The sequence below is a fragment of the Bos grunniens genome, chromosome 19, assembly GCF_055505025.1.
Source record: "Bos grunniens cultivar Pamir isolate PY7600 chromosome 19, Bosgru_T2T1.0, whole genome shotgun sequence".
Classification (NCBI taxonomy): domain Eukaryota; kingdom Metazoa; phylum Chordata; class Mammalia; order Artiodactyla; family Bovidae; genus Bos; species Bos grunniens.
The window spans coordinates 11,293,442-11,307,913 of record NC_141183.1 but is presented as its reverse complement, the minus strand read 5'-3'; the positions used below and the strand labels follow the sequence as shown (position 1 = coordinate 11,307,913).

The window sequence follows — 14,472 nt, the reverse complement described above, 5'->3', positions numbered from 1 at the left end:
CAGAACGAAAGCTTTATACCTATTAGAGAAAGAAACAATGAATTTGTGAAGAACCAACCAGTCCATTCTGAAGGAGATCAGCCCTGGGATTTCTTTGGAAGGAATGATGCTAAAGCTGAAACTCCAGTACTTTGGCCACCTCATGCGAAGAGTTGACTCATTGATAAAGACTCTGATGCTGGGAGGGATTGGGGGCAGGAGGAGAAGGGGACGACAGAGGATGAGATGGCTGGATGGCATCACTGACTCGATGGACATGAGTCTGGGTGAACTCCGGGAGTTGGTAATGGACAGGGAGGCCTGGCATGCTGCGATTCATGGGGTCGCAAAGAGTCAGACACGACTGAGCAACTGAACTGAACTGAACTGATAAGGCAAGAGAGGTTTGGACTGTGGGTAGTAAATAGTGAAACCAGATCGAGCTTTCCTCACACAGCCTTCTCAACCCTAAACCCCCTGCCTCTGGTGATAAGAATGTCCCTCTCCTTCCTGGGAGGGGACCTTTCACCTGGGAGATTTGGAGCGAAAAATGGTTGAAGCAGGAGTGATTTTGCTGCTTCTGCCATTGTCTAAAATTTCTCTGGCTTAAGATCAATATGCCAAGGTGCCATATTTTGGGGTAGTGTGTCCTGAACAGTATGACCAAGCATCTTCCATTTACGTGGTACCTTGACCTCAGTTTCAGTGACTCTTTTTGAGGACAGGACACAGTCCTTAGTGGGTCCAGACTCATAAATTTGACCTGGTGGATCTTGGTGAGCAGAAAAACTAAATAGGGACAACCTGTGGGGCATTGACTGACCCCCTGCTTGTCAGTTGAAAGAATAATGATTCCATTCTCTTTGTGCTAGGTGTTGTACAAGATGCTGAGGTTACAGCTTCCTGATGGTAGAACTGCAGTTGTGTTAAGTGCTGACATGAAAAGAATATGGGAGCCTGTTTAAACTGGTGGTAAAAGGAGCCCTGAAGGTTGAGTACAAGAGAGCATTTTAGGCAAAGAGAACAGCACATGAAAGGGCTGAGACAGCAAAGAGGTTGGTATATTTGATGTACTGAAAGGTGACCAGATAGGCTGAGGTGCAGCAATTTAACCAGTGGTTTATGTTCTACTAGGGGAATTTGGAGAAGTATATGGATAAGTAATCTGAATACAAACCTCAAGAGGAAAATACAGGAGACTAGGACGGGAGTCTGAGTTTCAGGAAAGGCTTCATATGGCATTGACCACGGATGGGCCTGGAGATGTGGGTAAGTTTTCAGCTGGGAGAGGGGATGAGGACTGTTTCCTGAGCACTCACAGCAGACCAGGCACTGTGTTGTGATTTACCCACACCCTCTTATTTCTCACCACAGCACTGTATTTTACAGATGGGGAAATTGAGGGGTAAAGAGGTGAAGTGGCTCGCCTGAGGCCAGACTGCAGGCAAATGGGAGGGCCAAGAATTACTCTGGGGTCCACCTGGGCTGTACTCTGTGTCAGCCTTGTGTTACAGACAGGATGCAGAGGGCTTTCGATCCAGTAATCCGGAGCCATTCACTGGCCTGTGGAGACGGAGACAGTTTTTGGGTGCTGAGGAGAGAGCAGTGGTCTGGATGGAGGTTCTGATGTGCTTCAGGGTACAGGCATGGTGATGAGGAGGGAATGCTGGGGAAAGTGGGACACCCCACGTGGGTCTCAGTATAAAAGAAGGGGAGCAGGGTTAAAGGCAGGCCTTTATAGGATATGCAGTCACAGGGGTGATGTCCATGTGCTCCCACTGGGCCCTTTCCTCTCCAGTTTCTCTCTGCTGTTGCCCCAGATGGCTTCCTGAAATAATCCCAGCTCCTCAGAAGGAAGCACAGCCTTGCTGTCCTCAGAATACACTTCAGTCTGATGAGGTGTGAATCTTGTCAGCATTTGCTTTCTTGGGAGAAGGCACATTCCTGGTGTTTTTCCAGTTGGAAATGGGATTCATAACGTTTGAGCATGGGACTAATTAATAACTAGAGGGATTAAAAAAAGCAAAAAGCAATATAAATGCAAATCATGGCATGGATGGATGGTTATTCAGCTCAAGGCCTCAGGCTTTCTTCTTCTATTAATATGTCCTCATCTAGTGTCTTTCCAGGTCCAGCTGATACAGTGACCTTATACTTGGCAAGAACATATTAAAAGATGTAGCAGTGGCCCTGTGTGGGGCTGGACATGGGTAGCTTTACCTACTGAGCAAGGCCCTTTTCCACAGTGATTGTTTGTCAGTAGAAGTTTGTTTCTGAAGTGGAATTGCCTGAACCTGGGAGGAAATGAAATAGCTCATGACTGTCTCAGTTTGTTTAGTCGCTAAAATAAGTCATGTCTGACTCTCTGTGACCCCATGGATTGCAGTGTTCCAGGCTTCCCTGTCCTTCACTATTTCCGGGAGTTTGCTCAAACTCATGTCCATTGAGTCGGTGATGCCATCCAACCATCTCATCCTCTGTTGTCCCCTTCTCCTCCTGCCGTCAACCTTTCCCAGCATCAGGGTGTTTTACAGTGAGTCAGCTCTTCCGCATCAGGCGGCAAAAGTATTGGAGTTTCAGCATCAGTCCTTCCAATGAATATTCAGGGTTGATTTCCTTTAGGACTGACTGGTTTGATCTCCTTACTGTCCCAGGGACTCTCAAGAGCCTTCTCCAGCACCACAATTCAAAACCATCAGTTCTTCAGCATTCAGCCTTCTTTTTGGTCCAACTCTCACATCCATACATGACTACTGGAAAACCATAGTTTTGACTATGTGGACCTTTGTTGGCATAGTAATGTCTCTGCTTTTTAATGTTTAGTCTAGGTTTGTCAAAGCTTTCCTTCCAAGGAGCAAGCGTCTTTTTAATTTCATGGCTGCAGTCACCTTGTACGGTGACTTTGGAGCCCAAGAAGATAAAATCTGTCACTCTTTCAGCTTTTTCCCCAGGATGCCATGATATTCGTCTTTTGAATATTGAGTTTTAAGCTAGCTCTTTCACTCTTCTCTTTCACTCTCATCAAGAGGCTCTTTAGTTTTTCTTCAGTTTCTGCCATAAAGGCTGTATCATCTGCATATCTGAGGTGGCTGATATTTCTCCTGGCAATCTTGATTCCAGCTTGTGATTCATCCAGCCTGACATTTTGCATGATGTACTCTGTATATAAGCTAACTAAGCAGGGTGACACTATACAGCCTTGACATAATCCTCTCCCAATTTTGAACCAGTCCATTGTTCCATGTCCAGTTATAACTTTTGCTTTTGGACCTGCATACAGGTTTCTCAGGAGACAGGTAAGGTGGACTGTTATTCCCATCTCTTTAAGAATTTTTTTACAGTTTGTTTTAATCCACAGTCAAAGGCTTTAACATAGTCAATGAAACAGAAGTAGATGTTTTATTGGAATTCCCTTGCATTTTCTATGATCCAATGAATGTTGGCAATTTGATCTCTGATTCCTCGCCTTTTCTAAATCCAGCTCATACATCTGGAAGTTCTCAGTTCATGTCCTGCTGAAGCTAGCTTGAAGCATTTTGAGCATTACCTTGCTAGCATGTGAAATGAGCGCAATTGTATGGTAGTTTGAACATTCTTTGGCATTGCCTTTTGTTGGGATTGGAATGAAAACTGACTTTTTCCAGTCCTGTGGCCACTGTGGAATTTTCCAAATTTGCTGGCATATTGAGTGCAGCACTTTATTAGCATCATCTTTTAGGATTTGAAACAGCTCAGCTGGAATTCCATCACCTCCACTAGCTTTGTTCATAGTTATGCTTCCTAAGGCCCACTGACACCAGTGAAAGGTAAATAATTTACACACATAGTAAGGTCATAGGAAGAAAACAGTGATCAGTTGTGAAGATTTTTCAGGTTAAGTCACCATCATCCTAGTGACTGTTTCTGTTTGGGCTGAAAGCGGAAGGAATTGTGTAGTATGTGAAGTCCAGAAAAATGAATATGACCGGAAACAAGAATGAGTAGGCTGGAGGGGAAGGTCAGGCAGGGTCAGTGGGAAGCTGTGGAGGAACGGAAGGCAGGTGGACTTGACAGACAGGGGACAGCAGGGGGCACATCTGTGAACCAGCACCTCCTCTTACTATGGTTCCAGACCATGGGTTCTCTCCTGGAGGAACCCCTTCTTTTTAGAAGAGAAAATGCAGTTTTCCCCTAAAGCAGTGTTTTGCCACTTGAATGAAAGTGGGCTGCTGGAACCTTATTGTTTCTCTCTCAAGTGTCTTTACTTCCTTTTCCTGAGGAGCTGCTTCCCCAAACCACAATCCAGCTCCCTGCCAGAGTCAGCTCTTCCTCCTCATTGGCTGGAGCTCTGCTATCCTCCCGGAAAATCCTATTAGGCAGGGAGTGAGAGGGCAGCCTTCTAGGGTGAAGCTTTGGCCCCTGAGCCTGGAAACCAGGGAGCAGTGTGAAACTCCACGTCAGCTCTGCTGTCATTTTGTCCAGAGGAAGTTTACCCTGTTAACGTTCTAAACCAGAGTTCACGTTTTCTGTCCAGAACCTTCCATGTTTTGGACATCCCTGCAAGGACATTTCCACAAACACATGGAACCATTCCCCAAAGTCTCTTTCCCAGAGAGGATTCTTTAGCAAGTTTATTGAAACAGGTATGACAAGTATAACAAAATTTACATTTGCCTGTGCTAGACCAGTATATTTCTGTACAAACAACAAGATAGTGTTAGCTAATGACAGTTAACACTTTGAAAGCATAACATACAAAACAACATATCTTCATCACACCCCCCCTCCCCCCCAAAAAAAAACCCCTTCATAACAGCGGGGAAAAAATTCTCCCCTGCCCCCCAAAGGAGGTCTTCACAGGCTGGCCAGCTCCATCCCAATTCTGAGGTGTCAAAGGAGTTCCAAGTGCAAACTGAAATGATGAACAAGCAACTCTCCAACTCCCACATCCATTAAACACACAATCTAGGAAACGGATGTCCTCGCGGAGTGCCTTTGCATAGAATTATTAGATAAACATAGGTTACTATATTACAAGTGGATATGGTACCAGATCCTAGGTCCCTGTGCTCCCCTTCCTCAACCACAATGAAGAGAAACCAAAATAATGAAATTGGAGCACAAATTGTTCTGCAGCTCCCTCCAGTGGCGCTGAAGAGCCTACATTGTCCTTGGCAAGCAAGGACATTTTTTTATTTGTCTATTTTTGTAGCTCTCACCATTCTGTGGGCCCAATTTCAAGTTGATTGAGTCATCATCTTATTCAGAATATGTGTGAAAGACATTTACCTCTGACTTGTAAACAACTTTTGTCTCAGGGCTAACAGGTGCCGAGCTACCCAGGAACAGGAATTAGCCCAGAGCGGTCAGAAGCACCAAGTGGATTTTGAAAATACGACACAACACTTACAGTGAGAATAGCAGCACAAGCTTGGGGTGCGTTGACTATTCTCTTTTTCCTTTATCAGAAACTTGCCTGGTTGTATATTCTGAGTCTGTTTCTGTGCCTTGACTGAGACCCAAAGAAAGGACCAGGTAGTCATACACTTGGGAAAATCAAGACCATGCTAAGAGCTTTATTATTTATCAGAATCCTACAGAAGCAAAAACTTTCCCCAGAAATGCCAGAACGATGCGTTTGATCTAACTTCACACTGATCAACTTTCACTTAGAATTTACTAGAATACTAGAACTGGCAGGAAATCTGGCCTTCAATCCAGTCCCTTCATTTTGTAGCTGTGGAAACTAAGTCACTAACAGTGTCCTTGACTCTTGGCCCAGCGCTCTTCACAATGAAAGCTTGGGGCTCTGACCCTTGAAATTTGGCAGTGAATCATTTGTGGGCATGGGTGAGGGCTGGCTAGTTCGGCCTCAAGGCACTCGCAGAATGGCCTGACTTGTATTTGTATCTTCCTGGAGACCTAGAAGTATTTGTACAATTCTCTGAATTTAAAGGAATGGAAGAAGGAAGAAAGCCAGCTTCTCTTTTGTGACTGCAGAATAAACTAGAAAAGAAGGCCCTTTTCCGTCCCTCTCAGCATGCAGTAGTCTGAGGAAGCAGGGCCTGGTGTGCTGGGTACGCGCGTGGTAAGAGACTAGGACACCTGGGGCACAGGTTTGTATGTGTGAAGCTGAGAAGCTATTTTTGGTCTCTCCTAGAGGATGGTGCTTTATTCTAGTTCCATGTAATCTTCAGTTCTCACCTACCAATGAATGGTATTCCGAATATGAGGAGATAAGTTTCTGAATATACACATGTTCCTGAAACAGCTTGGCTCTCAAGACTCTGTCAGCCAGCACAGCACATCTTGGTCTCAAATTTAGTGCTGTGCCCACAGCTTTCCTTCTAAGCACCCGCCCATGAGGAGGGAAGAGCCTTCTCTGCCCAAGTTCCCTGTAGAGACAGGAAATAATTCTATCTCATTTGTCGATTCCGTTTCAGTTCAGCAGCCATTTTCCACACAGCGACACAATTGGAAAGCAGTATCTCTTCTGGGAACTGAGATTCCATTTCAGGAGGAATTTCACTGTCTTTAGTCTCCATGTAACTCACCAGTGTATCTCTCAGGCTGAAAAACCAAGGAATAATAGACAGCATTAAATAGTCATGTGACATAAGGAGTCCTGTGATCACTGGTCAGTTTTTCAGGTCATCACAGGACTAAAGTGCTCATTAAGGCCGGTAATACTGAGAGTCAGTTTAAAGACAACTAACTGCTGGCTCAGTGGTTAAGAATCTGCCTACAATGCAGGAGACCTGGGTTCAATCCCTGGGTTGGGAAGATCCCCTGGAGAAGGGCATGGCAACCCACTCCAGTATTCTTGCCTGGAGAATTCCATGGACAGAGGAGCCTGGCGGGCTATAGTCCGTGGGGTCGCACAGAGTCAGACTGAGCACATGCAGCTGAGCCGCTGAGTCACTGGCCTGGCGCTGGAATCCTGGCTTCAGGGCTCCAGTGCATCCCTGCTGCCCCCACCCTGGAGTGCACATACTCTATGGAAAGGAGCTCCCCTTGATAAGGGCCCAGCCAGATGGTTCTAAACACTCTAGTAATATGTCTGCTGTACAAAAAACAAAGCCTCACCATTAATAAAGCTTCTAGTCCAGTTCATGATTTGTTTAACAAAGATCATAAATTCTCTAGGAAGAGATATTCTTTTCCTACACTAAAAAGTCCGGGATAGTAAAGATTTCTTAAATAAGTTCAAAGAATACAAATGTAAATAGGCATATGCTACATAGCATAATGGAGGAAAATGGCAATTATGAAGCCCTATGTCAGTGAGGAAAACAGGAGTTTATCTATTTAGCAAAACAATAAAGTGAAAATCTCTTCCTCAGACCACACATTAAAGCACAAGGAAAAAACACGGGAGAATATTTTATAACCTTGGGACAGGACCCTTAGAGGTATATTTTCCTAGAGACCTCATAGGAAAATTCTCTCAGATTTGGCTTCATAAAATTAAAGACTGAGATAGAGCAATTGTAACATACCAGATAAAATATTAAGAAAAATACAAATACTCCAAAAGAAAAATAATCAGGAGGCAGTTTGGAGGAAGATACACGAATGGCTGATAAGTATTTTCAGCCTTACCAGTAAATGGGAAAATATAAGCAAAAATGAGATACCATTTTTTGGCCATTAGATTGTTAAAAATATGAAAGATGGATAATATTCAGTGTTCGGTATTCTTTATACATTGGTGTAGCTTTTTCTATCAAAGTTAAAATGCACATCTCTCTGACATAGGAAGACCACTACTCATAATGTGAATATATGACTTTTGCAATTGATAATGGTTAATCAGACTTTCCTGATGGCTCAGGGGTAAACAATCTGCCTGCAATGCAGGAGATGCGGGTTCAGTCCCTGGGTCAGGAAGTGGGAAATGACAAACCACTCCAATAATCTTGCCTGGAGCATCCCATGGACAGAGGAGCCTGGCAGCCTATCATTCATGGGGTTGCCAAAGAGTTGGACACGACTTAGTGACTGAACAACAATGGTAAATCAGCAGGAAACCAAATGCTGCAGTGAGACAAGAACAATTTCCACGACTATGGAAAATCTTGGGAGACATGGCAGAATGTTGTATGTGTGCCTCGCTTGGCAGGCTTGCAAGCCCGTACCTCCACTCAGGGTTGAAACTCTCTGCAATCTTGGGGTTCTTTAGCTTCAAGATCATCATTTCGTGAAGCTCCAGGAGGAAAGCATCCAGGCCAATCTGATTTAGGAAGGTGTTGAGCAGCTTAGCATTTTCAGGGCTGAGATCAGCTTTGTACCTTGAATCAATTTCCCCAAATGGCTTCTGGAATGAAATAAGAACAAATGATACATGAAGCCTGGAAAGGGAATGTGCGGCTCCCTGAGTCCAGGTGGACGGAAGAGGCCAAACTCACCTTTCCCAGGCGAAGTAGCTGTTCAGACTTGTGGGCAGAGAGGAACTGCCAGAGGGCGATGGTATGTTTTAACTTGCATCTGTTTAAGGCCTGAAAGAGAAGAGAACTCTTGAATATGAGGCCCTGTTTTCATTTGGCCCTGCACTGATTCCACCTCCTTTACTATGGAGGCCACCTCTGCTTCGTCCACTAATTTCCTGCCTCAACTCTGAAATGTCTCTGAAAGCCCTCTCCCACTGCAGCATCTTGGGGTCCAGGAGCAGCACCAGTCTGCATGCACACCACAGCAGACTTGTGCTTCCAAAATCTGTACATTCCGAGTACATCTCTGCATCTCCTGTCAATGTGTTCTGTTTACACTGTAGACTGGCTGGGGAACGAGGTATTTTCGCCTCCCCTCCTTTTCAGGGGCTGCCTAGATAGTAGATACCAACCCTACTCCCTAGGGGGTGGTATCCCAGTAGGAAGTGGAGAGACGATGGAGGGGACAATGCTAATTTCCTTTGGAAGAGGCCAGACACGAGACCTACCTTTGAAACCAGTGAGGTCAGATCGCCCATCTTCAGCATGTCTTGGATATACACATTTAAGTGCATGTCTGGATCCCCGCCAGCTGTGCTCAGAAATCCCAATGTGACTTCTATGGCAGACAGAGCTTCACAGGCGTCACTGTAGGACTGCAGTTGTCCTCTGAGGGCAGTGATGGCCACGTTGGGGAGGGGACTCTAGGAAGTCAAAAGCAGGATGGGTCCACAGTTGGGGCATGCTGTGCACCACTACCCTGCAAGAGTCTTATCTTCTTCACTGCCAAGGCCACGGAATGGGACAGGCTCTCTAATAACAGTAGTAGTCTGCACTTGGTGCTTCTTAAGCGTAGCAATATTCAGATATATTACAGAAAGAGAGATGAACTTGTTGAATGCTCAAATCAACTTTGTGAGGATATGAATATGGACACACACATACACAGATAGATAGCCCCCACAAACTCACACAACATGCATAAATCAGAAAAGCAGGAATAAGTAAGTTCTCTGGACCTTTTGTCTCGGCATACACAGTCATGACAGCATTACTAAAAAACTACAAGCACAAAATTTCAATCTGTTTATACTGAACGAGAAAACGTCTGCTGGGACTTCCCTGGTGGTTAAGAACCCTCCTTGCCATGCAGGGGATGCGGGTTTTACCCGTGGTTAGGGAACTAAGATCCCACATGCCACGGAGCAACTAAGCCTGCCTGCTACAACTACTGACTGCGTACACTCAGGATCTCGTGTGCCACAGCTAGTGAGTCTGCGCACCACAGTGAAAGCTCCCTCATGACATGGTGATGGTCCCGCATGCTGCAACTAAGACCCGAGGCGGCCCAAATAAAGAAATACTTGAAAAATAAAAAAACTTCTGCTGGTCCTGTGTGCCCGCTAGAAGAATCATGGCGCTCAGAACAGAGGGAGGCCCTGAAACTCTTTGGTGCTCACAGCAAATGCCCCGAGTAAAGGCGGAAGAGTCCTAACATGGGCGGAAACACTCTGGTAAGACGGAGGCACACGCAAATAAGGTTGATCATCACCTGTGGCATTTTGTTCTTGATGTCCATGAAGAGATGCTCATAGTTCCAGTCCCGTCTGTATACCAGAGTGGGTAATCCCTAAAGGGGAAAGAAAAAGACTGGAAATGGAATCCACTGTGGAGGTTTCCATCAGATGACAATATATGCCTGAGCCGAGACTCAGTGGTAGTCCCAGGGATTTCAGTGCATCACCCGGCAAAGCAGGCAGCTCCTTGTTGCCTCATGATGTGTGTGTTTATCCTGGAAGCTATGGAAACAGGGACACAGTGAGGAGCCCAGCCTGCCTGCCATGGCCAAGCAGACACTGTCACATAGTATTCTGTGGCCCTCGAGCCACCAGTGCAGGCAGGTCTCAAGGGCATGGTGCTGACACACTGAGCACAGACCGTGAGCGAGGGGCACTCAGCTGACAGAGCAGAATGAATTAGGCTTGAGCTCGAACAGTTCGCCGCCTAACTGCAGGCAGGGAGGAAGCATAAACAGAACGAAGTACCACACCTTTGACTGGACCTGGAAGCAACAAGCACAGCGCAGGCTGCATTCAGGGAAGGGAGAGTGATCCAGCCTGTGTGGTCATGGGATTCAATGCAGGGAAGTGGATGGAGAGATGCATTTCTGGATGTTAGAAATGTGGCCTAAAGAGCCTGAAGACAGGGACTGGTTGGGAGCTACTGCAGCAGTGGAGCTTAAGGACAGATGCTTTGAACTAGAGCAGCAGGCTGGTTGGTGAAATGAAGGCGCCTGATGGTAGAGATGACAGACTGTGTTTTCAGACTAAAGGAAAAGGGGAAAAACAATGAGGTTCAGTGTGGGTGGCTGGTGGTGCCATTAACTACAGCAGAGAAATCTGGACTAAGTCCATTGAGATCTGCAGTCACCCTTGGGGTACTGAGGTGTGGATTGGATGCACAGACGACTCTGCAGAGCCGTTGGCCCTGAATGCAGGTGTGGTCACAGATACTGGGAGTGTGGACGAAGGGTCCAGAGGATCCCTCCTCATTCTGAAATCGCTGTGATCAAAGCCACACTTCAGGCAACTTTTGCAAAACAGACACACAGACCACAGACATGTGGACCATGGACACGTGGGCCACGTCAACACAGCAGGTCAGCCTTGCCTTGAGGGTCAGCCTAGGCTTGCCCTGAAGGAAGCGGCTGATGATCTGGCGCTGGATCTTCTCCAGGTCAAACTCCTGCAGGGTCTCCCCACCCTGCTCCACTTGGTACTGGCAGTTGGAGAGAATCAGTGGAATCAGGTCCCGCTCTACTTCATAGCTGATGACGTGCAGGTCGGCAATCTCAGAGGCATCGACGGAGTAGCTGGGGACAGACAGACAGAGCTTAGGGTCCCAGTGAGGTGCACGTGGCCTGTCCGTGCAGAGCCAGCTCCTGTCTGACGTTGCCATAGGCTGTGCAGGTGAAGGAACATGCAAATCTGTGACACTTGTGAGTGTAGCTGAAGGGGTTTCTGTTTAAGAAGGACCTGAAGCCTGGCTTGCTGTCTCTAGGTCTCATGACCCTATTTCCCTGTTTGTTCCCCCCAGAAACGACTTCCTGTACTGAAAGAGCGTCCCCTGCTGTCGGCTTGCGTGCTTACCTGTTGTCTTCTTTGGAGAACTTCTCTACCGCATAGACAATTTCATTGTGCAAGTTAATCAAGTAGCTGACTAAGGCGGTGGAGCAGAGGCCCCGGCCCTTGCGGCGAGGCAGGATGACTTCCAAGTCAGTGTCCAGATCCAGGTCGGAGCTGCAGTAGTCTTTAGGCAGCTTGATCTCACCTTTAAACGACAGAGGGGCAGTCACCTCCCTGCTGTTTCTTTCATAGTCTCAGGACTAGGAGCCCACCACAGTGGGAAGGGAGGCAATGCAGAAGCCCCCTCAACAGAACAGAGCTGGGAACCAAGAGTGCTTCTGTCTCCCACCTCTTTTACGTGCTGACAAGTTTCAAATAGTCTCAGCTGCTTTTTGATACCGAATTTATAGACTCAAGAGGACTGAGGGGTTGCTCTTTCTGAAATATTATGCACTCATCTCAGACACCCTCACCAAGAGTCCAGAGATCCAGCATTAGAGACACACAGCATGGTGCTGTGCACACACGGAACAGGGCAGAGTTAGGCTGGAGAGAACAGGCCTTCAGAGAGGTGCTCCTGTGATGTTTAGTATTAAAGGGGAGTTGACTTACCATTGGTCTCCAGCGATCGCCTCAGCTTGTTCCATGTTGACAGAAAGATAGTGATTCTACTGCGGGTTAACTTTTTCAGCCCATCTAGCAAACAAAACACTTTTTAAGAACTGCAAGATAACACCTACTCCCATCTAGGTCAAACCAACAGAACTACTTGCTCTTTGACCCCCACCTTCATATCATCACCAACACACTCTAAATGCTGTTTAAACTAAAGCTGAGTTTAAGGAACCAGAGAGAGAGAGGGAGATTCTGGACTGATACAGCAGAAGCCTCTAATGTCCCAGGCATTCACAGCACCCACTGCTTCATGCTACAAGCTTAGGGTACAGAACACACATTAGCCCTGAACTGGTAGTCCTGATGCTCTGTGGGAGCAGAGCCTTACCTGAATCATGACTGCTAATGAAACTTTGGATGGATCTGTATTCAGCTTCTGAAACGTTCTGGAATCGTTTCACTAGATTCCTTTGCAGGGCCAAAATCTCGGGCAAGAATTTCACCAGTCTCAGTTCTGCCTCCTAGAGAAGGGAAGACCACCAGGAACACTTTAGTGTACCTAGATAATTTTCCTGGGAAACAGACTTTGGGGCTGGCTCAGGCCATGTATTTGTAGTTTAATACGGTCAATGTGCCATTTTACGTAACACATAGTACTTGAGAATGGTGAAAGGCAAGTACCTTTCCCTTCCTTCAGCAAGTACTTAGTGACTGCTTACAATGTGTTGGCCAGTGTTCTACACTCTAAGGGTCGAGAAGCAAAACTGTAGGGCCGACACAGCAAATGTGTTGGCCAGAAGCTGATGAAAGAATACAGCCTCTTGGGCCCGAGATGGGCTGGGTGTGGAGAGGCACTGCTGAGAGCAAGAAGACGAAGCATGTAGGCAATGATGCTTAGAGATGATCCAGTGTCATTCTGAAGACCTAGGACCTTAGCTTCTTCAGTGTAACGGACCTGCCTGAGCACACCAGCGACAGACCACAGTGTTAGCACAACGGCCTTCCCACCGGGAATCCATTTTCATTAAATCACCCACCAAAATTTCTGCATCGTCTTACTTCTTCCTAGACTGCAAGTACTGGTGCATGGAAGGAATGATTAGAAAATGTGTTTTAGAAAATAAAAATTCAAATGGATTAAAGTTAGGAAGAGTGTGTACTTCTGGCTCTGAAAGGTATGATGCACACGTTACAGCTCTGCTCCCCTCCAATCCTCCCAACACCCTCCCTCTGAATGGTTTAGGGGAATATTTTTTGTTGGATTTCAGTTATGCATTCTCAACTAAAATTTTTTCATTCAATAGACACTCATTGGTGACTAACTGCTTCAGGCACTGGGGGGATGAAGTCGAACAGATAAAGGAAAGATTTTATTCTATTCTTTCTTGCTGAGTAATTGGGAGAAACCCTCCTGGCCAAGTACTTTACAGATTCCTACTAATTCCAACGCGTGCATATATTTCACCTGTGCCTTTATGCTTCAAATGACTTGTACAGATGGATGTGTTTGGAGATATCTATCCCTGAGTCTTCTGCCAGAGACACTTTATTCAAAAATCAAAGTAGTTTAATGGCTGTCCCACCCTCAGGACTGATCAGACTAAATGAGAGCAGGGCCTTCACATCTCCAGGGGACATGTAAGTCGAGGTCACAGCGAAGCAGCCTCACCTTCTGCAGAAACTTCCAGAGGATGGGCACTGATTCTTTGCCGTTCTTTTGCTCCACGATGTGCTGGAGGTACTCAATGGTGATCCTTTTCCTGCAGCTCCACATCTTAGAGCAGTGAACCATGCTATTCTTGGGCAGGTGGGGCAGGAAGGTCACTGGGTCACCATACACGATTTTGGCCACAGGGTTGGAGCTGATGCGCTCATCTTGGCTGATCTGAGCGTTCACTGCCAGGAGGGTTTTATCTAGATGCTAGGTGAGGAAAGCGACATGGGATCTGGAAGTGAGATGCTAGGTTTTTGTCTTCTCAAACAGAATAAGTCTCAGACATCTATATTTTATTACCATTATTTTAAATACTTGCTGATTTATATTTCCCAAGGGTCTTAGTTACTCTCAGTAACATTCTTATCTGACAGGGTTTATTTCTCTGCCTCGTTTGCACATTCTGCTCTAAAAAGTAGTGGAGAGAAAATGACTGCCTGCACTTTCTGGATCCCCAGTAATTCCTCAGCTTGACATACCAGCCCGCCTCAGGAGTGGACAGGATGGGGAGGGGGCAACAGGAGGGTGGGGTGACCAAACAAAGAACACCTAAATCTGTAACTTAGCCTAGGGTTTCTTTCTCTAAGGGACACTTCCAGAAGGAACAACAGATCAAGTGCTCAGCAGAGGC

General features: G+C 46.2%; 1 protein-coding gene across 10 annotated transcripts in view; it reads right to left on the bottom strand.

The window, feature by feature from the left end:
• Positions 1–4,574: 4,574 nt before the first annotated feature.
• Positions 4,575–14,472, bottom strand: part of LOC147351213 (E3 ubiquitin-protein ligase RNF213-like) — a 121,694-nt gene continuing 111,796 nt past the window's right edge. For all 10 annotated transcript variants that reach the window (XM_086356521.1, XM_086356518.1, XM_086356525.1 and 7 more), the window contains 10 exons: positions 13,797–14,048; positions 12,516–12,648; positions 12,125–12,208; positions 11,537–11,717; positions 11,058–11,259; positions 9,940–10,017; positions 8,897–9,091; positions 8,367–8,456; positions 8,097–8,275; positions 4,575–6,528 (listed from right to left, as the gene is read on the bottom strand). In XM_086356521.1, the coding sequence (XP_086212647.1) occupies positions 6,375–6,528; positions 8,097–8,275; positions 8,367–8,456; positions 8,897–9,091; positions 9,940–10,017; positions 11,058–11,259; positions 11,537–11,717; positions 12,125–12,208; positions 12,516–12,648; positions 13,797–14,048 (1,548 nt within the window). In that variant the 3' untranslated portion in view covers positions 4,575–6,374. The remainder of the gene's footprint in view (positions 6,529–8,096; positions 8,276–8,366; positions 8,457–8,896; positions 9,092–9,939; positions 10,018–11,057; positions 11,260–11,536; positions 11,718–12,124; positions 12,209–12,515; positions 12,649–13,796; positions 14,049–14,472) is intronic.